Below are 27,823 nucleotides of genomic sequence, written 5' to 3'. Positions count from 1 at the left end.
GACAGGTCATGACATTTGTTTCCAAACAATCCATAAAAGATCAGATTGGCCAGTCAGAGCAGCCAAATGTGCTGTAGTACAGTATATTCACCTATTTACTACTAATGACAAATACTACTTTAGAGTAAGAAGACAGCACTATTTAGCAGTACTAGACAAGACATTTTTTTATTTCCAAAATTCGAACCAAGCAGTATTAGTAACCTGTGCATTGTGGTTCACTATAACACAAGCCCACTTTTTATGTTTGCCCCGGGGTGCCAGTTAAGTGTGAATGCAATCTTTGCCAGTCTATGTATATGGCAATATTGAAGTAGTTTGTGTTCAAGTGTCCCTGGTATATATTTCTATTACAATGAGCACTGACCTTACAAAATTACATAGAATGCATTAAGGTGAAAAACCATAAGGGTTTACAACCCCTTTAACTACTGTATGACATTCACACAAGCTTTGACCAACCAGTGTTACCATTTAAATAAATAACAGGAGCTGGAGTGATAAATCAAAATTATTATAATATTCCTATCCCATATATAAAGGTCAGATAGAAGCATGGCATTCTCCAGGATACATATTATTAATTGTGCTTTTTCATATTATTATATATCACAGTGGGTAATTGAGAACCATCCATAACTAAAGCACAACTCACACAAGTATTATAATTCAGCCTTAGAAGTTCCCTGAGATCCTCAGATGTTACAGATCTTTACGTCCAAGTAACATTGCTTGAAAAACGTATAAAACACAAATCTGTATGTCTTTAACCTTTGTCAGACTCCTCACATAAAAAGTGTTTGTCCTTTTTTTTTTTCACCTTTTGTGTTTAGGTACAAAGAAAGGAACATATCTAACTTTACCTTTCATAATATGTTACACCAGTATTTGGGGTGTAACATATGAATGCACCACCTCCCACTCCCCTGCTGTGATACCTAGCGGGGATCTCCCGCGCAAAGCCCCCAACCACCCCCCCCCCCACCGCTAACTGAAGATTCACTGCGCTATAGGAAATGGAAAACTGCGGGGTTCGGCAGCCTTTGCGACTCTTGGCTTGCAGTTTTCAATGAACTACTACAGAGCTGTGAGTGCTCTGGTACTTCATTCATTCTACCTGTCAGCGTGTATCGACTTCCTTGTAGGAGGTATGAGCAAGCGGATACACTGACAGATCTGAAGGAGACCTGCATGGCACCAGCAATCTGCTGATTGTGGGTGCAATGCTTTACAGGCTCATGCAACAAAAAATAATAAATGCAAATTTTTTTTACCTGCAAAAAAAATGTGCATTTATAATTTTTTGTGAAAAGGTGGACTTATCCTTTAAATCCTTCTTCTTCTCTGGACGTAAAAATATATATATAATCAGTTGTTAAAAGACTATATATGCATTTACTTGTTTATTTTCTGTCTTACTCAAAACTGGAGATAATCCTGTCTATATTATTTGATTCTTCCTTTATATACTAATAATAAATATTGATAATACTTGCTATGAATATTGTTTATTGTGTATATATCTTTCTGTGCATCTTCATAGATTTTTTTTTTTTGCACTTTTATCTGCTGTTGTCTTTTTTAAAAATTGATACATTTTTAAAGTGAAGTACATATAATCATAATAGAACAGAACAGCCATTGGTGCAATCTTGTTTGACTTCAAATATAGAGTTTTTGTTTTTTTTTGTGTATTTTTTTTCTTTCTTTTAGGAAATCTGTTGGCTTTAAGACTTGAAAGAAAGAACCTATGTAGAATATACTACCTTTACATTTATTTTTATGCCGTCTCTCAAATTATTTTAAATATGATGGATAGACTTGTCTATTTTTTGTAAACCCAAACTATACTCATAAGCGGGAGGTTTTCAGAACATCTAATACTAAACAGTTCAGTAGATTAAGTTTCTGGATTTTGACATCTTAATTTGACAATCCAATAATTACTTTTGGATGTTTGATACTCGGGCTGTTGACCTCTCAGAGGTCCCTAAGCTACTGTTCTATCCAAGCCTTTTGTATTAGTTATATTTTGTTTACATAAACTTAGTGTATGTATTATTAAAAGTGACAGAGTTACAGGTTTACTGGAGCTTGACAAAGTCAACTCCCTATAATAAGTATGTCCTTGCATATTACACTAAATACGTGTCTCATAGTTTTGGTTCAAGTGTCACTGTGAGCAAATGTTTTCATTTGGATTTTGACAGCCAGGAAAATTCACTTTTTATAGCTGCCAGTTAATATGAAAACAAAGTATAAGCAATGCAGAATGTCTACACGTAGGTAAATTGCATCATTCCTAGAATGTCAGACCTAGGATCAAAACATACTGAATTTTTTTTACGGTTACAAGATTTTTGCTAGTCAGAGTACAAAACAAAGAGAAAGAAGTGGGCTTTAACAGCCCATACAGTGTAATGACTAATTTCTAAACATGGTGTGAAATAAATTGACTTTCAAACTTACAATGCAATGGCATAGAGAAAAAAAGACATACTTAAAAGGTGAACATTTCTCAGTACGTGAAACATTTTAACTTCACAGTAGTGAGATGATGTGGTCAGGAGGCATTTTCCAGACTAGTCACATCTGATGTTGAGGAACCGTAAAATGGGTTGGGCAGGGTGATGCGACATGTAGCTTTTTTTTAATTATTATCACGAACATAAGGACTTTCACTGTGTAGGCAGAGGGTGAATTATAATGCTATTACAAAAAAAATGCAATTAAAAAATTATATTTTATACATTAGTGATATCATTGGTTTCATTTAGCCCATGCCCCATGATGCAATCAATTTGAGACATGTATTTTAAGTATACCACAAAAAAATTCTTACTGTAACTAAGTTATGCAAGGGTTAGGGAAAACCCAGTGTGAAATGATGTTGCTTTTGCAAAATGTGAAAATATCCTGACAGAATAACAGTAAACCTAAAGTTTGTGTGGGAAACCTCTGCAGATTCAGCCAGCAGAAGAATCGAGGACCTTGTATAAATTATTTCAAAAATGTAAATTTGACATTAAAACTGATTGTATTTGGTCAATTTATTTTACGGTTTCTAAAGACTGTTATTATTTTTAGGCCTTGTACTGTATATGGACTTTTTTTTCTCTTTTCAAAAATGTGATACTTTGAAAATGTTCAAGTTTTAATTGTTTAGTTGCATAGTATGCGACTTTCCTAATAAAATTTATTTTCAAAGTAAGCTAACATTGACGTATTTATTTTCCCAGCTTTGAGGTCAGTTTACTGCTGATAAATATTGCAGAACAGATAGATCCCCAAAAGTTGGAGGTGGAGGCTTTTCTGGCTTAAATTGGCAGGGTGTGTTAAAGCAGTGTAAAATTCAATTAAACAGTGCAGCCAGGTTTTTTGAAGCTGAAATCCAGACCCTTTTACTTAAGCTTCTTCTTTTCCTGTGACCGGCACCAGCGGATGCTGGATTATGCCAAAACCAACAGCCTGTAAAGCACCTTGTTTCATGCTTTTGACTGATCAATATTTCTTATATTCTAGGCTTGCCCAGAAATATGGAGGCAGTACCACCTAACTGTAAGTAGATCCACCTTGATTATTTTCTCTTACGACTAAACTATTTACTCTTCCATGAAGTTGTAAGCACAAAAATGTAGTCAGGTGCCCTGAGCTGAAAGATAATCAGAGACTGAAAAGATTTTTTTCTGGACTGTAGGATGCAGCAGTAAGCCAGTATCATGGTTTATGTGCAGTTCTTAAGCTGGTAACTATAAAGCGAGAAATATTGACTAGGTTTAAAAAAAAAAAAGTTTGAGATTCCAATTATATCACTGGGTAAAGCACAGACTATAAACCCACATTTGTTATTGTGGCCATTTACTGCTTCTGTAAATTTCCACCTTTGCTTATGTCTTTGTGCAGCTTGCTTACAATGTGTTTCTTGGTTTATTTAACTGTATAGAAAACCCAGAACATGAAAGTGTTAATTTGTTGCAAAAAATGTCAACCTTAAGTTCTGAAATTTAACATAGAAAAATTCACCGAAACAATATTTTTCACGAATAACTTATTTTATGCAAATGCACCAATGTGGTCTTGAATCATCTTATTACTTATAAACATTATTGGCACTTTAACATTACTTTCTTTTTTTATGTATTTTTTTTAATAAGTGATATGTATGAAAATGTTCTGATAACTAGTGTTTTTGAACCCCTATATTTATAAACAAATACTGTCCATCAGGAAAGGAATGATAAATGTATTTCCTGGACATTTCAAATGCACTGGGAAAATATTTTTCTGATGATTCTTTTGCTAATGCTAATGAATGTTATTTTGCTCTGCCATTGACAAATATATCTTAATGGCCCAGTGCAAATTTCATACAGCTGATATTGTTTCATAACAAAAAAAGAATAAAAGGTTAAACCTGAAACCCTGACAGCAGCTGAAGACAGTGGTGATTTTAGAAAATGGTAGCTACTATGTTAGATTTCCTGAAATAGATTTGTGTGTTGTGCTTGTATTACCTGCTTGCATATGTTTGTTTTTTCTTTTTTTTTGCCAGTGTGATTTTTGTTACAATTACTGTGTAGGTACATGTTTTAATTTGAATTTAACCTCTTTTCAAATAGGATATTATTTTATTCACAATTATAAACTGGAAGTAACTGCAGACTACCTCAGTCTCATGTGCTGGAAAGCAAACTATTCCGCAATTCCATCAAACTTTTTTTTTTTTTTTTTTTTTTTTTAAACATATTTAGTGAAACGTGCTCTTGATTGCTAAGAGAAAGTGTGCCATCTGCTGGTTAGCAGATGTATTACAATGCTCACTCCAGTAAGTCTACATGCCATCCAATAATTATATTGAAGTACTGGCCATCTATTTATGAGGTTGTGCTGATGAAGATACTTAGTTGACATATATTGATTCAGCACACAAGTGAACTAGCTGAACTCTTTTTAATGTGGTGATCAATGAAATATGATACAGGTCATTTGCTTGCAGCATGAATGTACTTGTTCTGAGTGACAAACTAACATAGTAGTTAATAATAGAAGACCCACCCCAGATGGATATTTCATTTTTACTATGCAGAACTGTATATTTTGTATTTTATGTTTCATTTTTTATAAAGCTACTCAAAACATTAAGGCAATGCAAAACACATGTTTATTAAACATCATCTGTGACTTTCTTCTTTCTAAGACATTGATTTCTTTTCTACTTTAGTCCATTTATATGTCTGAGAAAAAAAAAATCTTTCATGTGACTCAGTGAGCAGATTTTTAAACTGGTGGTAATTATCCTTCATTCTTAAGACTTTTTTTTTTTCTAAAACTTGTTTGCATTGTAGACTTATTTGTATTGTATCTGGAAGCCAACCTTTCCTAATGCACATGGCTATGTGTATAAATCCAGCGGTGGTGCAAGTTGGTTTGATATCAAATGTACATAACAAGTACCGTACAGCACGTGATTGTTTTGAGTCTGTTTATTAGCTGTTGTGCACCTGTATTTACAGCTGTGCCATTTGTTATCAGTTTCCTCCTGCCCTTTGTAGCATTACAAGAGTTAAAGCTGTTCTTTAGAAACCATATTTAGAGCACATTAGAACGGAAGTGGCAGATACGATACAAGTTTGCCTTTTAAAATATACAATCCTTTATTTAAAGATGAAGTCTTATATGTACAGAATTACTGGTATTTGTATATATGTTCTACCTTGTTGAATTTTATGTCATATATATATATATATATATATATATATATATATATATATATATATATATATATATATATATATATACCGTATATATATATATATATACATATATATATATACATTTTACAAGATTCTCGCAATATTCAGATGCCTCCAGAAAAAAGAAAAGATCGGTGGAAATTATATTTTTTGCAAGTTTTGCACTGTGTTTTGCATTGCATGGATAATTGCACAGAATATTTATGCATAGTTTTTGGTCTAAAAATACTTTCTTGGGTTTGTAAATTTAAAAAAATAAAATTTCTCTGTAGAGAAAATCTTTAGTTTTTATGGAAGGATGCTTTATACATATCTTAGTAAGAATGTATTGGCCACAAGTCTTTCAACCACTGTCTTAAGTCTACAGCTGAATAACTTTCACCGAACCTTAAAAACAGAAAACAAATGATGCCAGATAACCATAAAATTTGTTTTAATAGCTTCACAAGCATTTTCCTCTAAATTGCCTCTTAACCGTAACACCAAATGCAAAGTAGTTCCATAAGCAAAGTGGGTTGCTGTAAAATCATTAACCACATACAGTGTATACCAAAGTTATCACACAATTAAAGGGTTTAGTCTATTTCCCAGGTTTTTATTTCCAACACAACTGTAGGGTATATACACCTTACATAAAACTGACAGTAAAGTAAACTACGTGCACTTAATGAAGAGGTCTCAAAAATAAAAGAAAAGATGTTAAGAGGATAGCAATTTCCCTGCTTAGTTGATGAAAATCCCTTGTAGCTAGATGTAGTAAATCTTTCTGTTCGGAGGGGGTTTTATTTACCGTGTAATCTGACAATATTTATTGAGATGTTGTCAGCCCAAAATACATCCAAAGTTGTGAAAAGAAATCGCGGTCATCTTTGTCACTTAAATCACTTTAGTTCCTGTTGCATGTTGACATTGTAACAGCTTCCGTCCCTTGCATAGATGTGGTGACCTCTTATTTCACCCAATTTAAACATTATTTAATCAAAAGTGACAGGTGTGGCAGCTTTCCCCCGTTCTTACATTTCGGCTGCATTTTTTCCTACAAGGTATTTGCTCAGAATTAGCATCACTGCAGAATGTTTTCTTGGCACGTATTGTTTTCTGCTTAAAGCGGAACTAAACCCTCCTATCCTTTACAGCCAAGGAAGCTGCCATCTTAGCCTCTGTTTGATCTTCAGTTGCCATGGTGCTACACATGTGATCAGTTATGACACCAGACATTTGATGGCTTCACAGTTCGGTGGAAAGCACAAGCACCTGTGACAGTTATTCACAGCACTCCTTAAATGGAACTGTTCAGGGAAACTGTTACTTCGATGTGTTTAGTTTTGCTTTAGGGAAGCCTTAACCCTGGCTCTCTAACAGAGAGCACACTGTTGCTTGTGGCAGGCCAGAGCACTATTTTGTTAGACAATGGATAGATTAGGATATGAAAACTGCACACTGCTGATCCAAAAGGCCTGAACTGCAGTATGCGGTATAATTACTAGGTTAACATCCATGCAAGTTAAATTTTGTAGAATTTTGCTTTAAGTAGAACTTTATTCATTTTCCATAGAATAGAGGAGGATTATAGCCTCTGTCAGATTTTTTATTTTTTTTTCTGTCTGTGTCCCTCCCATTAAAGAGATTTCCCTTCACTTCCTGTCTCGTAACCAAACAGGAAGCAAAAGGAAATGCTTCTAAAGTGGTTGTCACCAGAACTAGTGTTCCAATTGGAAGTTTTTCCCTCTATTCTACCCTCTGGTGACATCCCAATATTTGGATTTTTTATCCTATTTCACTCTTGGCGATAAGGGTAACAGGACTAATAGAGAGGCTGAATCTCCCCAACGAGGACACAGACATCAATAAAAACCTGACAGTTGTTCTAATCTGTCTCCACTCTCCAAAACTAAAAAAAAAAATAAAAAAAAATTCATTTTAGCAATACTTTAACTATTGTGTATCCATTGACCTTTACATTTTTATTTTTTGTGTGCTTATATTTGCCCAGTGCATCATAAGTACAATCTCCTAGGGCACATATCTAGAATAGGAATCCATGGGAAAATGTAAGATTGTCTTTAGCATGGGGATGATTTAGTGAAACTGAGAACATGAGCAAGAAAGTCCTAGAAAAATACCACTTAGGACATCAAAATGCTTCCTGCCCCCTTTTCTCTGGTATAAAAAAATATAGGTCAGTGAAACAGCTAGCAAATGTATATCTCTAAACTATTCAGGTGACCCCTAGTAACCAAAGGTGCAACACAGTTGCTACTGATTCCTGTATTTATAATACTTGTACTGAAGTTCTGAGGAAATAGAATTTTAGTCCATCTGCTTTTTATTTTGGTTTTATTAACCACATAAAATTCAAAAACATGTTTAAATAACTCAGGTTAAATCATGTTTGTAGCAATACCAGCAAATCATAGAGGAAGCAATGCAGGGAGACGAGTATAACCACTCAGTCAGAGCTGAGTATGTTTTATTATTTTACCAGAGCTGAAAATAATGTGCCATGGTGTTGTACATAATGATGTAGTCAGTTCTAATTAATCACCCTAGATATTTCACCACAGTAACTAGTGAGTCGTATAAAAAAGTTGTTCGTAACGCAAGCTGCTTTTTTTTTTTTTTTTTTTTTTTATTGTGTTCAGTCGTTGAAGTCTTGATATTTAGTCAGTTTTATCATTTAATATATGCTTATTTGTGTCTGTAAGAGCTGATTAAAACATCACTGATTTGTTGGACACCATAAACATCTAGAAAGTGATTTGTGTTTTTTTTTTTATTTTTTTTATTTTATTTTTTTACACTTTTGTTTTAAATACCTCTTTATTGTTTGCGAGAAATATAGTGTGAGCTCATTTTAGCTGACACATAATATCAGTGCTTTCAAACCCTAGAAAAAACAATTTCAAAAATCCTTCTTTACATAATTTTGTGGATTTTTGTAGCCCGGTGACTTATAAAATATCTTTTCAATGGTTTAGCTGTGCGTTTTTTATGCTAAACAAATAATATTTCTTACACCTGCTTCTTTGCATTGCTGTATTCTTATAAATTACATAAGCTGCCTATGTATAGTACATTTGTGTGAATTAATCACATTTTCTGTCATTTAATAGTAAAATGAGACCGGGTACCTAGTTTTGTCAAATTAATTATTTCAAATAATAAACCTAATGAAGTATCTTTAAAAATATGTATTTCTTTCAGTTTTAGTTTAAAAACCACATGTGAAAAAACCTGAAATAGTTTTCATTTTATTAAAGATAAGATTCTGTTATTCAAGCCTAAGTAGGTTTTAAATCCCTGTTTCTCTCCATCGCCACCTTTTCAAAGCTGTTATTTTATCTTTACTGCATAAAAAAAAAAAAAAAAAAAAAAAATATATATATATATATATATATATATTATAATTAATTTTCTTTAGAAAGCAACTCTGTTAAACCGTTTTATGTATATTTTATATAGCATGTGATGTTAAATTGTTCTTAGTGAGACCAAGTGAAATTCCTGGTGCATCAGAGATTTCCAGTTCACCAAAATGTCTTCTCTATATTCAGTAACAAAAACTCATCTCTTTCCAAAGCTCCTCTGAGTCTCCTATTTTTAATATAAGTGCCTGCATTAGTTTATACATAATGTTCTTAGCTTTCTTTATGGTACCATCCAGTGTAGTGGGAATAAAAAAAAATTTAATTGTTTTGCACATAAAAGCAAATGAAATGGTAGTGAACCTAAAAAAGGATAATTAGATTCATCTCACTTCCAGTGTTAATTTTGGCAGCAAATTTCATTTTAGTCTTAGGACTAAAATGGCATTTTAGTTTTAGTCCCATTTTAGTCTTCTGCAATTGTTTTAGTCATATATAGTCGACTAAATCTCTAGGACATTTTAGTCAACTAAAACTCATTTTAGTCATCTAAAATCTAATGGGTGTAGTTAAATTGTAATGCATTATTTAAGCATTTCTCTACAATTTCCAAACTCATTATATACTGCTGGAGTGAAAAATTGAATATGTTATTATTTATGTTGTTGAGGTATGAACATGCACTACAGACCAGTGTTAATTTTGACATCAAATTTCAATTTGGCTTTAGCCTTTTGACTAAAATGCCATTTTAATTTTAGTCATTATTTTAGTCATCTCAATTGTTTGTTTATCGTATTTTAGTAGACAAAATTAACACTGCTCACTTCTGCATTATCGCCTCTTTTTATTTGCTGAATTTTTAAATAAACATTATTATGTTTTATATGTGTGATACTGGACACAACTTTATTATGCCTGGTTTCATTTGTTTTATTTACTACTCAGTAAAAGTTTTTTTTTTTTTGGTATGGAACTGGAGTACATATGCCAGTTCAGTAAAAGAAGTTAGTTTTATCAATAATTAGCCCATAATCTGCCTTTGTCAGTGCCATTCAAACATTTGCAAGCATTATGATCAATCTTGGGGGTTTTTTAGGCAGGTTAAAAAAAAATCCATATTTGCAATGAACATTCTGGTGAGTGCATGTGTTTATTGTACAAGTTATATTTTATCCTCTGAACTATTCAGAAATTTGGCACCAGTGACACACTATCATGTCAGGCATAATCTATTTAGCGGACAGATGACCTGAGATCAGCCCAATGACATTCAGAGCTTTCATTTCATTTCATTTCTCCAGTGACATTTTGCCTAAAATTGCCGTTTTTGATTTGTTAAAACATTTTGTGGCTTCATGTTCAAACAGTTTTTGAGGTACAATCCTTTCCAGATATACACTTTAGTACATAGCCTTAGAACTCCTCTAGTGAATGAATGAATGAATGAATGAATGAATGAAATACTTATATAGCACACAATGCGAACGGAATCGCCTCTAGGCGCTGTGGCGAGCTTTGATCATCTGCTAAAAGAGGAAGGTCTTGAGTTTTTTCCTAAAAGCCTAGTAAGTATATAATTTATTTTCTCATATAAATATGGAAGTTTAAAAGAACGCACATTATTTCCCTAAGATGGCTGTTCAATAAGCAGTTTAAATTCAGCAGTTTATCACTTCCCAATAGGTCTATGTTTTGAAATTCCAAAATGACGCAAATGTAAACTGTATAGAACATATTTTAACAATAAATATACCCAAAATAGGTTTTGATGTAAAAAGGATAGAATCGTACTATTCAGACACAGACATACACTTCAAAATATTATTTCAGACTCCTCTTCAGGCATGGCCTGATACAGTTTACAGTATTAGCTACATTGTAATTCCTCTTTGAAAGAATGAGAAATGCCCATGCTTGAATACAGTGTAGTTACCATGTTCTTACTGGAACTAATTAAACCTCTGTGGAGACTACATGCTTGTTATGCATTGTATGCTGGTAGTTATAAATGCAGACTCCCATGCATATCGGTATCCATTTTGTTTAATCGATTTCTCTGACCTGTAGTGTATAGGCGCATAAGACACTCCACAACTTCATTGCTATATGCATTAACATAAAAACAACTACTCTTTGGGAAGTCAGGAATCCTGTTTGCCTGAAGAAAAAGGAAATATTAAAGCCAAAAAAAGCTGTTGCTTCATTTAAAAAGTGGTATTCTTGACCAATTTAAGTGTAACTGTGGATTTTGGATGGCGAAAACTGTTATCTATAGTTTAAGCCTATATGTAATTTTTGGTGAAGAAGCGCTAAATACCTCTACAAAAATAATAAATAAATTACTAATAATGATAAAGTGCTAATACTATTCTTGAGTATCTCTGGACCAAACTTACAGTTTAAAGTGCTAATAGTAAAGTGCTTATCAAGCGCACATCTCAATGTGAAAAAAAATGCAAGAATAGTGACATCAAAACAATATATAAAAAATTCACAAGGAAGACTAATGTGACTTCAAATGCTAAGCAATAGTCTCTATAGGAGTAAGTGCAGCAAAGAGAGGAAAAAGTCTGAATGCAGATAGCATATTAACTTGTAGAAATCCTTCTCCAATCCATACCCTGTGTTGTGCTAGCCTCTCACCTCAAAGGAAGACCCCCCAGATGGATCTAGTCGTGTATCAACAAATGTACACCACTGATGTGTCCTTTTCCTCCTCTTTAGTTATATCCTAGATGGATGGTCACTGCAGTCTCAAGGCTAAAACAGAGTTCCATGACCAGCTCCTTGAAAAAATTGTCTCCAGGGATAAAGAGTAGAAGAGAAGAGCCTCCATAGTGTAGTAGTAAAAAACTTGCATTTTATTTAAAACAAAAGTGGCAAAACCGCATCGGCAAAAAAAAGTGCCAAACACAGGGATTTCTGACTCCTCCCTACGCGTTACGCCACATCACACGTGACTTTTTCAAGGGTAGTACTTCACGTTTTATATAGTTTAAGCCTCATTTAACATACTACAGATTTCTGCAGTAACCTGAAATGTATTGATTTACATTTGCAAATCGTTGTTTTATACAATAAATAAATGAAGTAAAGTTGAGTGCTTGTGAATGTCATATTTCGTGCTCATATCTATTGAGTATGCATGTATATGCTGATAGATGTTAAAAATCTTCTGTATATCCAAATCAGTGGCTCTCAGCCACTGAGCCATGGCCCACTGCCAGATTGTAGCCTGCCTACTTCTGGGCCTCCAGCCATCTGCAGATCCATTAACCTCCCACAGTGCTTCCCAAATGCCCACTAGGTCCCCAGAGAGCTCTCAGTCTGCTGTAGAGCCTCCAGCCCTCTTCATAATGGCCCCAACCTCCAACAGTGTCTTACAGCACTCCCCAATTTTTTTTCACATTTTTAATTTAGCAAAAAAATGAAAAATCCAGTGGTGATTAAATACCATCAAAAGATAGCTCGCTCTGTCTCAAAAGAAAATGCTAAAAATGTCATATGGGTTTAGTGTTGCATGACCGCGCAATTCTCATTCAAAGTGTGATGACAACGCTGAAAGCTGAAAATTTACTTGGGTAGGAAGGGGGTAGAAATGCCCAGTATTGAAGTGGTTAAATAGGTTAACTGGGCAGATATAAATATTGGTAAAGCATTTACACGTAGCAATAATATGGAATTATTTAAATAAATATATGTATAATATGAATTTGAGCTTCATGGCTGTTTTAATGTGTGAAAAGGTTTCTGTTATTATGGGGAATCAATATAGTGCTCTGTCCACAATTGCGTAATCAGTGTCCAATGTGTATGCTTACGCAGTTATGTCTTATACTGTGCTCACTCATTCACAGCCTGTTGTGCCTGCCATTCTCTCAATTCTTTAGTGTACTGGCACCAGATCCCATGTGAGTAGTGGTACACTACTGCAGGCCAGCATGATTTTCAATCGTATTGCACTGATTTCAGGGTGGAAACTTTTACAAGGCGGGAAATATAATACACTGCGCATGTGCAAGCACACTATATCTTACCCTTACCACAATTTGCCCACTCCTGCCCTTATCACCTGCCCTCACGGCCTACCTACCTAACCACTCCTACCCCTGCCCTTACCATCGACCCATCCCCCCATTGCCCTTATCACCCAACTACCTGAACACTCTTTTGTTACTTACTACCTCTGACTCCCACCAGGATAAGTGTATTGACCATCAAAGTCATTTTTATGTGTGCAGTTATTCCTGAGCTCTTCAGTTCTATTCCATGCATTTTATCAGCATATTGAAATAAGTTTCTACCTGTTACTGAATGATAGAATGTATTGTAGTATACTTGAAAATGGTCGGTTAAAAGTAGAATGAGTGTTGGAAGATTTGTTTTAGCATGGAAAATCCTGGATTATTCTGTTCTCTGGTGACTTAGGTCAACACTAAATAATATGTACACTAATTATACTGTGCTTTCTTTATCACTATTATAACAGCTGTGTGCCTTATTTGGCATACCTTCAACCTTGTGTTAAGGGAGGAATTACTGTCTGTTCTGTACAGAGCTCATCGTGAACTGGTTCTGCTCAAATGCAGATTATCTGCGGTTTGGTATTTTTGGGTACCAGAAGTGATTTGATCAAAAGGAAAATGATCTTAACTTTTAAATGTTAAAAAATGGGGGGGAAAAAAAAGTAAGAACCACAGGTATGTAAATTTTGAATAAACTGTTTTACTAACCCAGATACATTGAAGCAATTTGGACTAAATAGCCTTCCTTATGTTTAGATAAAAAAAAGGCTTATCTATTGGATCACTTTTTAGAACTTTGCATGGTCATTTGCAGTTAGCTGAAGGTGACAGTTACCACAGTTTTGCAGTGGCAAATCCAAAAGCATTTAGAATGAGAATGTTGTCAGTTTCTTGAAGCCCAAGGTGGTGAAGTATTATGTTGTATTAAGGAGATTGTGTTGAAGTGTCCAAAATGCTTTTCTTTTTTTTTTTTTTTTTTTTTTTTTTTTTAGGTGTACATGTACAAATTAATTGGGCACATAAGTTGCTAAAACTAATGCTGTGCAAATCAAGAACTAGAATTAAATGAACTACCTTAAAGTGTAAATAACCCCCCCTATCATTTTCAGCCAAGGGAGCTGCTATTTTTGCCTCTGTTTAATCTACAACTGCCATGATGCTGCATATATGATTAGTTATGACACCAGCCATTGGATAGTTTGACAGTTTGGTTGAGAGCACAACCAGTGGGAGTGTTACATTTCTGGCACTTGTCGGAAATCAAGCTGCTTTATGGATGGGTTTACTTCCACTTTAAATGTTCGAGTATGACCCTTACGTTGCAGCTAAAACTTTGACTGCACCACATTAAATTGTATGTCCAGACATTACCCAATTTACCACCAAACGCCTCTGCCCCAATCTTTATCATGTCCTATAGGTAATTTTTTTTTACCATATTCATGTAGGGAGAAATAGCTGTTACTCTGCTGACACCATCATCAGGCATTTAAAATTCTTGCAGGGGCAGTTGCTGGGAGGCCAGTTCCTATTAAAGTAGGCGCTTACCCAGAACCACATCTCCCAAGTGCCTTGTCACTACATACATGTGTAGACAGGCTCTTAGCAATAAAGTCAACAGTCTTGTTTAGCTGGGAAAGAAATCAATGTATGCATGTGGAAAGGGACAAAGAGAAGGTGGAAGATAGCTGAAGTACTATAGTCCAGCTGGCAACACTGATTGAAAGTTCAGAGCAGAAAGGACACGGTTTTGTCGGCTCTAATAAAAATGTAGACGCTTACTGGATTTATTGCAAATCCGCAAGTTTTTATTTTTATTTTTATTTTATTTTTGAACACTAGAATTTAGAAACATTGGGTTATTCTGTGGCATTTGGAAACTGCCAAATAAAGGTACATATAACCCCTGCCACTAACATAATGTTTTTAGTTGTTTTTTTTGCTACTGTCCCAAGAGAATATACGTCTTTTCTCTTAGAAATGGAAACCTGTTTTTTTTGTTTGTTTTGTTTTTTCTACACCTTTTTATCAAGACCTATATTTTTCTTCTTCAAACAAGATTCTTTATTATGCTGCTGAGTTGGGGCCTTTTTTGCAGGTACGCAAATCGGCTTATTCTTGGCTCTGCCTTAGAGGATGTAGACTAGAATTAGACGAGGGTGAGCTTCCCTATGTACCAAAAGGCCACTTAACTAAAACATACTTTTTATGTTTTACAATAAAGGTTATGTAAATGACCATAACTGGTATACCTAGAGGATGAGGTCACTGCCATTTATATATAAACCCCAACAACAAATCTCTCTTCTATCTCTGTGTGGTAATATTAACATCAACCAATTTTAATGGTGAAAACTTCTTCTCTTGAATATATACGTATAGACAATATGAGGGTTATAATTTCCTTCTATATTCAATATAAGGGCTCCAGACTGTATTAGAGGATATGTATATTAAAGGTCTACTCACCAACACAACCTGGTATCAAGAGATGGGGGGTATATCCGTCTCTCCTCCCATCTATTGGCCACACATAAAAATGAGATGAATAGAAAAAGAGAAGGTATGCTAGTAAATACTGTCTTACTGAAGATATGGGCTATCTATCTCTCAGATATAGGATATGGGTACACTCATCCATATGGACACAAATAACCACTGATAGACGAGCCCCATAAATCACTATATCGGCAAAAAAGCTTCTCTCTTAATCTAGACCACATTGACACAAGGCAAATCTCGCCGCACACAAAAAAATGGGGGGGGGGAATGTGACAGGACAAAAATTAAATTGCGCAAACCTAAATGAAAATAAAGTCTGAAGGTCCTCCCAAAATAAAATTGCCCAAACCTAACATGTTTCACTCTTACAATAGAGCTTCATCGGAGGTAAAAAAAAGTGAAGAAAATGAGCAACCAAGAGTAGCTGACTGTCACATGGTGAAAAGAAAATGGTGCCTTTTGTTTGTAGTCCCTATATTTATAACCTGATCATCTAAAATGGCTGCCGCATATGCTCATTGATGAGGGGAATATCACCATCTTGAGGATGAAAATCAGAACTACAAAGCAATCACTTATTATTGTTTGCTCCTATTCCATATATCATTGTCCTGTACAATATGTACTATTCCTTTTGTGCAAAAAGGGATATAAAATGAATGTAGATTCGTTCCCTTTTCTATATACAAATATTTATATTAGAAAAGGTTATTGGACAATAAATCCAAAGATTTTAAGTCATGTACAAAACGTAGAAAAGTAAAGGCTTCATTAAGGCCAGGTGGGACTCGATAATTAGAACAGAAAATCCAACTTCAAAATATGTTTTATCCAGGTCACCTTTCCTTGGTCCCAATTTAAATTGTTCTATGGCCCAAAATATAGAGGATGTTACCTCACCCTGCTAAACTTTAAATTGTGGGGCTTGCCAGTAATGTGACATTTTGTGCACTGGAGAGTCTGCCACCTTGCATCTACATCACCAGAGATCCATCACCTTGCATCTACGTCATCAGAGATCCACCAGCTTGCATCTGCGTCCCCAAGTGGACAGATGGGCAGGTGCATGAAGCTCCTGGAAGGAGGAGGGGGTAACAGATGGTAGTGAGATGGGAGAGTTCAGAAAACTGCTCACTCACCCCAGGCTGGTATCTGTGGGCTTTGGCTAAGGAATCAGTCTTGCAACCATGATGCATCTGCCGGCTGCTGTACTTCCAAATCTCCCACCGAAGCATCCCCTTTCTCAGGCACAGGCTGCACATGGGGGATTGCAGTGTGGGCGGGCAGACAGGGGTGGGAGGAGGCAAGACAAATAGATCCTTCTCTCTCCCGTTCATGCAGTGGGGCAGTGTGGTGGCTGGGCTCTGCAAGAGTGTCAGTGTTGGAGCAAGTGTTTGCTAATAATAAATTATTTTATGTGAGAAAAAACATTGCTTTGCATTGGAGGAAACACTCTTCCCCCTACGCTTTCATACTGGAAACAATTGGTAAATAATAATCTCCCACTGTATAGCAATACCCACATGAATAGGGGTTGTTCTAGTAAGTATGACAAAGTTTGGGCAAAGTGGCTGGATAAACTGTGTACATCATATAATTCCCATGGGGGCTACTGATCAGAATATAGGTAACGCTATATATAGGATGTTTGGGACCATGGTGGATAGAAGGGGTCAAAGTTTAGTATATTAGATGTGGATTGATATTTAATTTGATAAATGGTATGGCTTAGACACCTGCCCAGTTAACATACCCTTTTAATTATTTTACCCTTTTTACTATTTACTTTTTTTTTTTTTTTTTTTTTTTAATTGATGGCTGCTATGCAAGGTGAATGGATCTTGAATATGCATTAATATTTGGTCTCTATATATGTTTGGTAATGTGTATGATGTTTTGTTTTGTTTATCAAGGAAATAAATAAATAGATTTATATAAAAAAAATCACAGCTGCAGCTAGCCTGCCGCTAAGTTTATAGACCGTTTATCCTGTTGGTTGCCAAACCTGCCCGAGCACAACATCCATGGCACGGGGGAGTTGCCTTTGTGACACAGCCCACACCCCCTAGATCCGGCAATGCCACACAGTAGCAGGCAGGATTTACTGAATTTGGGGAAGAGCGGTTGCGCTGAAAAGCAACTTGGTGGGAGGAGGAGGAGGAAACTCTAAGGAGATTTTTTTCTGTAACACTACAGGCAGAAGAAAAGTGTCCTGGTTCAGTCTCTCCTTATACCAGATAGTAACTGCTGGGGAGGTCTGACCCCCCCCCCCCCGACTCCCCCCTGATCTATGTCCCTGCACTGGGATCTGTTTGGGGCTCTCTTCAGATACCCAGTGTACTAACATGTTAGCCACAAAACTCTTTACAAGTCCAGAGCCATGACACGGCCTCTGGTGCGATCCTGATCCCTGAAGACTCTTTAGGAAGTACAGCTGTGGTAGGGGGTGAAGAATGCCTGGAATGTTCGTTGGATTCCCCAAGTATTTACTGTGCTTGTTAGCTGCAGAACACTTTCCATATGCAATTATAGTAGTCCTGACATGAACATCCACATGAGCATGGTGCATTTTGTCTGTTTAATCCAAATATTTCCTAAACTGGTTAACAGAGAACCAATTGCTGTATCAGTCACAGCTGTGCTATCTGCACACTCAGACTGCTTCCTACTCCCTTTCAACCTAATGTATAGTTAGGTCCATATATATTTTGACACAGACACAACAATTTTAGATTTTTTTCAGGTATTTAACAAAACATATTCAAGCTATAATAAAACTATTCAAAGACTCGTGCTAAGGTACTAAATAAAAATAAACACAAAACTGCAGCCGCTGTGCAAAGGTGCTTTAACCTTAAGGCTTAATGTACACTGGATGTTTTTACAACCTCTCATGAACGATTTAACTTGACAGGTAGTAACCCATGTTTAAAACGTCCGTTTTGCTGTGTTTACATGCCGCGTTTGCGTTTAGAAGCATTTGAGAAAAAAGTTTTTTTCAAAATAGCTAAAAATGAAAAATGCCTGTAAACTAAATGTGCGTTACCGTATTTAGAAGCGTGTAGCACTTGAAATGTCTCTAAACTTGGCATCTAAATTCATTTTTTTGATTTCCAAAAAAGGCCTCTAAACACAACTGCCTAAAAACGACATCAGACGAACCTGTGTACGTGTACTGATAAGATAAAATTGCATGAGTTTAGGGGCAGCTGAAAAAAGCAGCCAACTGCGTCTGAACGTCCGTTTACCAGCACCAGTGTACATGAGGCCTAATAAGTGATAGAAAAAAATAAAGCGCTAGCAGCATATAGTAATCCTATACAATTCATAGTGGTTGGTGCCATATAAATCAACATGCTTGTGCCATACAAAATGCAACAAAAAAAATATAGCTATAATGTACACAAATCTGTAAAGTGCTTGGTGCTCATATAACAGGATGTCACAGAAGACAACAGTGGTGGATGTTCGCAGGATCTTCTCTATGGTAAAGAAAACCCAATTCACAACATCCAGACAAGTGAAGGACACTCTTCATTGTCCATTGTCAAAGTCTACAATTAAGAGAAGTCTTTGCAAGAGCAAATACAGAGGGTTCACCACAAGGTGCAAATCATTCATAAGCCTGAAGAATAGAAAAGCCAAAAAACATCTAAAAAAAAAAAGCCAGACCAGTTCTGGAAAAGCATTCTTTGGATGGATTAAACGAAGATTAATCTGTACCAGAATGACAGGCAGAAAAAAAAATGTGGAGAAGGCTTGGAACAGCTCATAGTCCAAAGCACACATCGTCATCTGTAAAACATTGTTAACCTTTAAAATCTATATTTCTGATTTAATAATCAGAAGATATGATATGGGTTTAAAAGAGAATTCTAATGACCAGGATAAGAAAGGTTTACCATAACACCATTTATTAAAAGTAGTTGAAAGTCTAGCTAACACACAAATCTATCTATGATCTTACCTCAAGGAAGAAAATACTAGGTTGTAATATAATATTTACATGCAGGAATACAAAGTATATTCTCTAAGACAGTGTATTTAGTCACAAGCATACAAGCATATTTAGTTACAAGCATCACCTTAACCATAATTACCCATCCTTACAGAGTTCCACCCTTGACCACTGGTTTCCGAAAAAGGGCCGTCCCTCACCTTGGCTTTGGGTAATATGCCTTCATGCTGATTCCCCATTGGCTGCCTTAGCTTGGATCATGATTGGAGGGCTCACTACATAAGTCGGCCCCCTTTCATGCAAATCCTTGTGACTAGTCTTAAAGAGAAGACTTAATTGGATTTCCCCAGGAACTTAAGCAAGGTTTATGGTTGGACTCTCCTCATTGTCTACCCCAGCATGGGGTCCTTTGAAGTGAGTAGGTGTAGAACAATGGGAGTGGCTCTCCATATGGTGTATACAAATCTCGGCCCCGCATTGTCTGCTCTTATCAAGCCCCTGGGGGGGGAGGCATGTTACCTGACATTCCTAGATGCCGGCCAAATGAGATCTATTTCTAATTACAATATTTTACAGATATTAATGAAGATTTCACATAAACTCATAAGGCAACAACATGGTGGAGACAGTGTGATGGCATGGGCATGCATGGCTTACAGTGGGACTGGGTCATTGGTGTTTATTGATGATGCGGATGCAGCTGGATGAATTCTGCAGTGTTTAGAGATATACTGTCAGCCCAGATTCAGCCAAATGCAGCAAAGGACGGCGCTTCACAGTACAGATGGACAATGATCCAAAACACACTGCAAAAGCAACCTAAGAGCTTTTGAAGGAAAAGAAGTCGAATATTCTGCAATGGCAGTCAGTCACCTGATCTCAACCCCCTATTGAGCATGCATTTCACTTGCTGAAGGAAAAACTAAAGGCAAAAAGACCCATAAAGAACATCTGAAGACAGCTGCAGTTAGAGCCTTGTAAAGCATTAGAAAGGAGGAATCCCAGTCTCTGGTAATGTCCATGGGTTCCAGACTACAGGCAGTCATTGGCAGTAAAGGATTCTCAACAAAATATTAAAAATGAACATTTTATTTATGATTATATTCATTTGTCCAATTTACATTTGAGCCCCTGAAAATGGGGGACGATTTATAAAAATGGTTGCAGTTCCTAAAATTTGTACTTGATATTTATGTTCAACCCTTTGAATTAAAGCTGAAATTCTGCACATCAAATTCATTTGGATTGTTTCATTTAAATTTTATTCTGGTGGCATACAGAGCTAAAAGTATGAAAATTTTGCCTGTGTCCAAATATATATGGACCGAACTGTAGTTTCCAGACATAGTTTGTCCTTGCTGATTATTAGTGACTATATCACCCCTGGCCATATAACCTCTCCTGCTTCTACAGTTGCTTGTGAGATGTTTCTGGTATGTTTTACTTTGCTTTAATTGTACCAAAGCATGTTCAATCCTTAATGCCGCCATGGGTGCAATCTCCTGGGACTATCCAGCTCATGATCCTTTCTGGGGGGGGGGGGGTCTCCAGAGGACCTGAGGCCAACAGCTTGTATCATTGTCCCCTGCTTGAGTCCACTCACTCCTCAGAGTCTTCCTGTCAGGACCAGGGTCTTGACCCACAACCTCTGCTGCATCTGGCAGTAGCTCTCCTTGTCCCATGGAACTGCCTCCTGGAGCAGAAATAACTTTTGGTTACATTTTCAATCTGTCAGAATCTGAATTAAGTGTTTAGGGTGTGGTTTAACAAGAATTTAGTGAAGGGCTTTATCAGACTGTCCTGCGAGGACAGTCCTGGTGCTTTCTTGGAAAATACAACTACTACGTCCATGCATCAATTACAGGCATTTGAATAAAAACGCTAATAAAAAGGTTTTCCACTTCCCCTAATTGCTGAAATGTTGTAAAGACTCGATAATGCCAAAGTCTTCACAAAATTAGACTTACAGGTGGCATATAATCTTTTTTTAAGGAGATGAATGTAAAACTGCCTTTAGAACCTGATGTGGACATTTTGAGTCTATGGTTATGTCTTTTGGTCCTGCTTTTGACCGACGCTCCTGCAACTTTTCAATACTTTGTCAGTGTTTTTTTGGGATCTGTTGGACCAATTTGTAATTGTATATCTGGATTATATTCTTATATTTTTTGATAACCTGGAGAAGAATCGCCGGCATGTTTGTTCTGTCTTTGAAAGATTAAGGAAAAAACAACTTTACACCAAACTAGAGAAATGTGAGTTTGAACAAACCTAGATCCGATTCTTGGGATATATAATTTCTCAGGAACTAGTGCGTGGGGATCCCGAGAAGATCAAAGCAGTGGTGGATTGGCCTGCCCCTTTTGACTCTTTTTCACTTGTGTAGCAGTGTTGTTACATCCTGATCCTGACCTACCTTTTTATCGTGGAAGTGGATGCTTCAGACTCTGCCATGGGAGCTATCCTTTCAAAGCGAAGAGAAGGAAAGATGCTGCTTCATCATTGCACTTATTGCTCTTGTTTCAAGTCTTCTGCCGAAAGGAAATTGGGTATAAAGTGTTGCTGGCAATTAAAGAAGCCTTCTCTTCTCACTGATTATATCATTTGGAATTCATTTGTTCTTCCAGGAGACTGTCATTTAGACAAGCATGTAGGTCCCTCTTCTTTAACCGGTTCAATTACATCATCTCATAACAACGGGGGTCGAGAAATGGTAAGGCCAATGCCTTTTATTAATGCTTTTGTCTAAGCCTCTCAAGGTAGCAACTCTAAATGTACAATCCTGCCTCAAAAAAACTTCCTTGAGGCCACAAGTTCAGACATTCTTGAGTCTATTCAAAGAAGGCTATGAGAATAGCCCATTTCTCAATCACCCTCCTTCTAAAAACAGTAACCTTGAGTACAAGAATAGTTTTTGGATCTGTACCTGTGGTTTGGATATCGGTACCTCATCTCTTTGTACCTGAATTGGCTTGATTAGAAACCCTCGGGTTGGTGTCTGATCCTAAACTTGCTGGACATTTTGGGGGTTTCTAAGATGGAAGAACTTTTATCACATTCTTTTTGGTGTACTGGTTGCAAAAAAGATGTCAAGAACGATGTGATCTTGTGTTTGATCTTTGTCCAAAATTCTGGACATGCTTTTGCTCAGCGTCAAGTGTTCGTTAATCTGTTCTCTGCTTCTCACCCCCATTCTAAGGGTACATCCTTTTTTCTTAAACACCAATTATCAAAATGTTCCAAAAAGGCTGCTAACAGACATCAGAGATTGCTTCCTACCTTTCATGTGGGTGACAGGTTATCAAATCTTCAAAGCTGGGTCAAATGTTTTGTGGGACCAGATTTCAGCTCAAATTAACTCAGTCACTTCAAGAAAGGCCCTTCTCTTAAGAAAATTATTGATGCCAGGATTTTTATGAACAAATTACAGTATTACAGTAGTTCAACAGGAAGGATATAGGCCAGAAGAAAATTCCTGGGAACCCGAGAACATCTATGCCCCTATATTAACAAGAGAATTCCACTAGAGGTTTCCTCACAAACCTGTCTCTAACCCTAAACTAGCCCTAAGATACCCAGGACTAGGATCTTAACCCACAACGTCCAGCAGTAGCTCTCCTTGCTGAGCCACCTGAGATGCTGGGCAACATCCTGTCCTAGCCCTCGCATAATGTTGTCTTGTATCTGGTGAACCTTGAACTCCTTGCTTCTAACATCCTATTTAGGCCAAGCCTTTGTACTTCCTGTTTGCTGGAATATTGTGCTCTCTCCAGCCAAAAGCTTGTTTCTTTGTGAACATGCAGCTCTCCTTATTGCCACTAATTCGCATTACTGACCTTTGGCTTGTTGCCTGACTAAGTTTCTGCTTGATCCCTATCTACTATATATGCTACTGGAACCTGGCTTGCTTATCCCCTGGTGAGGTGATCCTGATGACTGCCATCTGGTACTAACACGCAGCTAATCCATTTCCGCCATCAGGGTCTCTGGTGAATACTGGTTAGTGCCAGGGTGACCTTGTGTACTTATCCAGCTGGTCAGTGGGAGCCTCTCTACCGCTATTGCTACTAGGCTCAGATCCTGACTACCCTAGTGACTTCTGCCGTGGCTCCCTCCTCCTACTCTATCAAGTGGAGCAATTTTCTTCAGTTGTGCAGGATTTTACAGCCCAAATCTCTGCCATAATAGCTGATTCAAAATGCAGAAGCTGCAACTTCTACTCTTTAATTTTAGTCTTACAGCCTGCAGCTGCAGCAGCCATAGTATAGTCAGCTGCAGATGAGTGTCCGCGGTATTCCTTTTTGGATGAATTTGTGCTTGCGGAGCCTCAATCTGACATAACTCCTAGACTTAAAGATATCAAGTGGGTTCTTATTGCAGGGGTGCATACATTCTTAAAAGAGAAATAGGGGTTTAGAGGTTTTTCCTGATTTATACCTAGGTGGATGCTGCACCTGTCCCACGGTGCCTCTACACTGAAAACCTGAGCGATCGAACACCGCCGATTGCTCGGTTCGGACAGTTCCCCGAGCAGAGAGCTGCTGACTGTCAATTGGCAGCTCTCCACTCTGCTTCCTCCTTGCTCACTGGAGCTCTGAGCTGTGGAGGGGCAGGGAGCGGCCGACTCAGTCTCTCAGCGGCTCGCTGAGAGGCTGACCTGGCTGTCGGTCCAGGCACTTGACGGATCCCGACTTCCATTGTCGCGATGACGTGGTGCCTAAACGGACTTCCGAGACATCAACAGAGAGTGGTTTTTAGCCCTCTCTCTGCTGAAAACTGGTCACAGGAGTGCAAAACAATTTGAGTAAGAACTACTGTTAGTGCGAAACGCATCAGCTTCCCTGTCTGCTGTAGCATGTATTTTCGATTTTGATTTGATATTTTTTTGAATAAAAAGGCAATTTCTTCAGCATGCAGATGTCCAGACCTACTTCCTAATTATGCTTTGGCTATACTTCTCCTTTAAATCTGGAGAAACCTGCATACAAAACTGCTCACTTACAGATCGGGAGACTGTCAAAACCTTTCCAGTACATTTATTACTAAAATTTATTTTGTACAGTGATTTGAGTACTCAAGATTAGTTGTTCTGAAATGCTTTACTTGGCAACATCCCATGGCGGAAGGTTTTCTTGTCTGAACAAAATTCTGAATGTTCCTGTTGAGGACATTTTGAGGTTTAAAGACCAAGTTGACAAGCATCTTTAAAAGTTCTTGTTCTCCCTAGTTGGTACTGCTCTAAAAACCAAGAGTTGTGGTCTACGGAAAAATCTAAGGAACCTGCTGTCATCCCTTCGGCTATGGTGCATTTGCAGTTTAAGCCTTCAGCATTGCACTATTGTTTTGAAGGGTTAGTGGACATTGTCCATCTAATTTCCAGAATGAGTCTCCTGTCTAATAATATTCAGAGGGGTCTTCATTATAGAACAGTAATGTAAAAAATTATTGCTCTTCATGTCTCTTTTGGGTATCCTTTGACAGCTTTATCAAATAAGTCATTGGTGGTAAAAGTATGTTTTACCATGGCAAAATAAACCTAAGCCACCACTTGCCATAACTAATTTTACCTTGGAAGGCAAAAATAGTTCCTTTTGCTTCTCCCAGGCCTCTAAATCCAGACTAAACCTGGAACCCAGTTTATTCTTAAATCTTGGGCTCCCAAGTCCTGCAAACAAGTCCCCCTCTCGGTAAAACAGTGCATTCCAAGTTCCACCTGACCCTACGCCTTTCCTCCTCTGAAGCTTATTCCTTGTCTGCTTCACAGGATTAAAATGAAGGACATCTTAGTGATTCTTATTGCATCGAAATGGCCCAGGAGGACATGGAAGGAAGAGATATAGGGGTCATTTCTATGCTCATGGAATCTATAAATTCCTTGTCACCATCACCAAGACTTACTTTGCCAGGTGCAACTTGAGGAAATTTTATCCCAGGAAATCATTGCGAAACAGATACTGCCTTTCTACAATCCAGTATGGATCTAGATGTAAATTGGAGTACCATCACAGGACAGATTTCACCTCTCTTGCAAGTCACCTGCCTTTGTACAAGTTGTAGCTCACTTGTAGTTGTAGGTTATAGTGCTACCTGAACATCCATCAGCAACTCCTTGGGATCTCAGTTTGGTCCTCTTCTCCTTTTGAACATATTATAGATATCCCCTACGATGTCTCATAAAATGGCTTACTTCTTTGTCTTCACCCCTGCTAGAGCAATGTCCAAGTTGGCTGCCTTATAAAGAACCCTTTCTGTTTCTGCACAAGGGCAGAGTTTTGTGTTCCAGAGCATCTTTTCTTCCTAAGGTAGTTTCTACTTTCCACCTTAAAGCGGAGGTCCACCCTAAAGTGGACCTTCCGCTCATCGGAACCCTCCCCCCCTCCGGCGCCACAATTGGCACCTTTCAGGGGGGAGGGGGTGCAGATACCTGTACAGTACAGGTATCTGCACCCACTTCCGGGATAGCTCTCTGCGGAGAGGGGCGGAGATTACGCCCCTTTCCGCAAGTGCCCGCCCCTTTCCGCAAGTGCCCCGCTGCCTGCTGGGAAACACACAGATCCCAGAGGCAGCGGGGACCGTCCTTATTGCACAGCGCGACTCGCGCATGCGCAGTAGGAAACCGGGAAATTAAGCCGAAAGGCTCCATTTCCTGATTCCCATACCCAAAATGGCGGTGGCAGGACCCGAGAGACGATCTAGAGATCGGCTTCGGGTGCCGACATCGCGGGCGCGCTGGACAGGTAAGTGTCACTATTTTAAAAGTCAGCAGCTGCAGTATTTGTAGCTGCTGGCTTTAAAAAAAAAAAAAAAAAACGCGGAGTCCCGGCGGACTCCCGCTTTAACCAAGACAATTTTGTTCCATCTCTCTGTCCTACTCTGGTTCATCCTAAGGTGTTATCCTCCATTTCTTGGATGTGGTTAGAGCTGTCTACTTTTCAGTTTAGTCTTTTCTCAGACAAACTGACCCTTGGTCAAACTGGAATTCCAGCAATTCTCAGTGGGTCAGACACATTATTGTTCAAACTTACTATCTTAAAGAGGAAGTAAAGTCTTCTTTTTTAATTGTACCTACAGGTAAGCCTATAATAAGGCTTACCTGTAGGCACTGTAAATTATCTGCTAAACTTTCACAGTTTAGAAGATATTTTCTATATACGCCGACATCATTGGTGCATGTGCTCTGAAAAAAACGTCCGCCAGTGCCGTTTCTTCAGGGCCCTGTGCCGTGACCAGCATCTCCCCCGTGCATACGCGGGAGTGACGTCATCGCGACTTCAGCCAATCACAGCGCCGTAGCCCGCAAACCCATAAGAACCTCAGGGGAACGTGTCAGCCACCTCAGCAATGTGCAGGTGCCACTGAGACGGCTTCATTCTAAGGTAAGTATTTCATAATGAGCTAGTATGCGATGCATACTAGCTCATTATGCCTTTCTTACAGTTTATTTTTTATTTTTATTTTTTGGGGGGAGGGGGTTACAACCGCTTAAAGTTAAAGTGCACTCCACCAGAGGGGAGTGCTTCCCAGAGAGATAGGCAAGGCTGCCACCTGGTCTTCTGTTCATACATTCTCTAAGTTTTAGCAAGTGGATGTTTGGGCAAGCTTTCAATGTAAGGACCTGCATGCAGATCTTTAACCACTTCAGCCCAGGATGATTTTACCCCCTTCCTTACCAGAGCACTTTTTGCGATTCGGCACTGTGTCGCTTTAACTGACAATTGCGCGGTCGTGCGACGTTGCACCCAAACAAAATTGACGCCATTTTTTTCCCACAAATAGTTTTCTTTTGGTGGTATTTTATCACCTCTGAGGTTTTTATTTTTTGCACTATAAAAAAAAGAGAAGCGTCAATTTTGAAAAAACAATATTGTTTACTTTTTGCTATAATGTCCCATTTACCCACTTCAGCCCCGGACCATTTTGCTGGTCAAAGACCAGACCACTTTTTGCGATTCGGCACTGCGTCGCTTTAACTGACAGTTGTGCGGTCGTGCGACGTGGCTCCCAAACAAAATCGGCGTCCTTTTTTTTCCCCCACAAATAGAGCTTTCTTTTGGTGGTATTTGAACCCCCCCCCCCCCCCCCCCGGGGTTTTTATTTTTTGCGCTATAAACAAAAATAGAGCGACAATTTTGAAAAAAAGCATTATTTTTTACTTTTTGTTATAATAAATATCCCCAAAAAATATATATAAAAAAAAAATTCCCTCAATTTAGGCCG

General features: G+C 37.7%; 1 protein-coding gene across 1 annotated transcript in view; it reads left to right on the top strand.

The window, feature by feature from the left end:
• Nucleotides 1-27,823, top strand: part of ZCCHC7 (zinc finger CCHC-type containing 7) — a 323,829-nt gene that overhangs the window by 244,031 nt on the left and 51,975 nt on the right. The window contains exon 6 of the mRNA XM_077475367.1: nucleotides 3,523-3,558. Within this exon, the coding sequence (XP_077331493.1) occupies nucleotides 3,523-3,558 (36 nt within the window). The remainder of the gene's footprint in view (nucleotides 1-3,522; nucleotides 3,559-27,823) is intronic.

Source organism: Lithobates pipiens, unplaced genomic scaffold, assembly GCF_037356315.1.
Source record: "Lithobates pipiens isolate NorthernLeopardFrog02 unplaced genomic scaffold, aLitPip1_a1.2 Scaffold_13, whole genome shotgun sequence".
Lineage (NCBI taxonomy): Eukaryota > Metazoa > Chordata > Amphibia > Anura > Ranidae > Lithobates > Lithobates pipiens.
The sequence above is the reverse complement of the archived record's forward strand: the minus strand, read 5'-3'. Positions and strand labels throughout refer to the sequence as shown.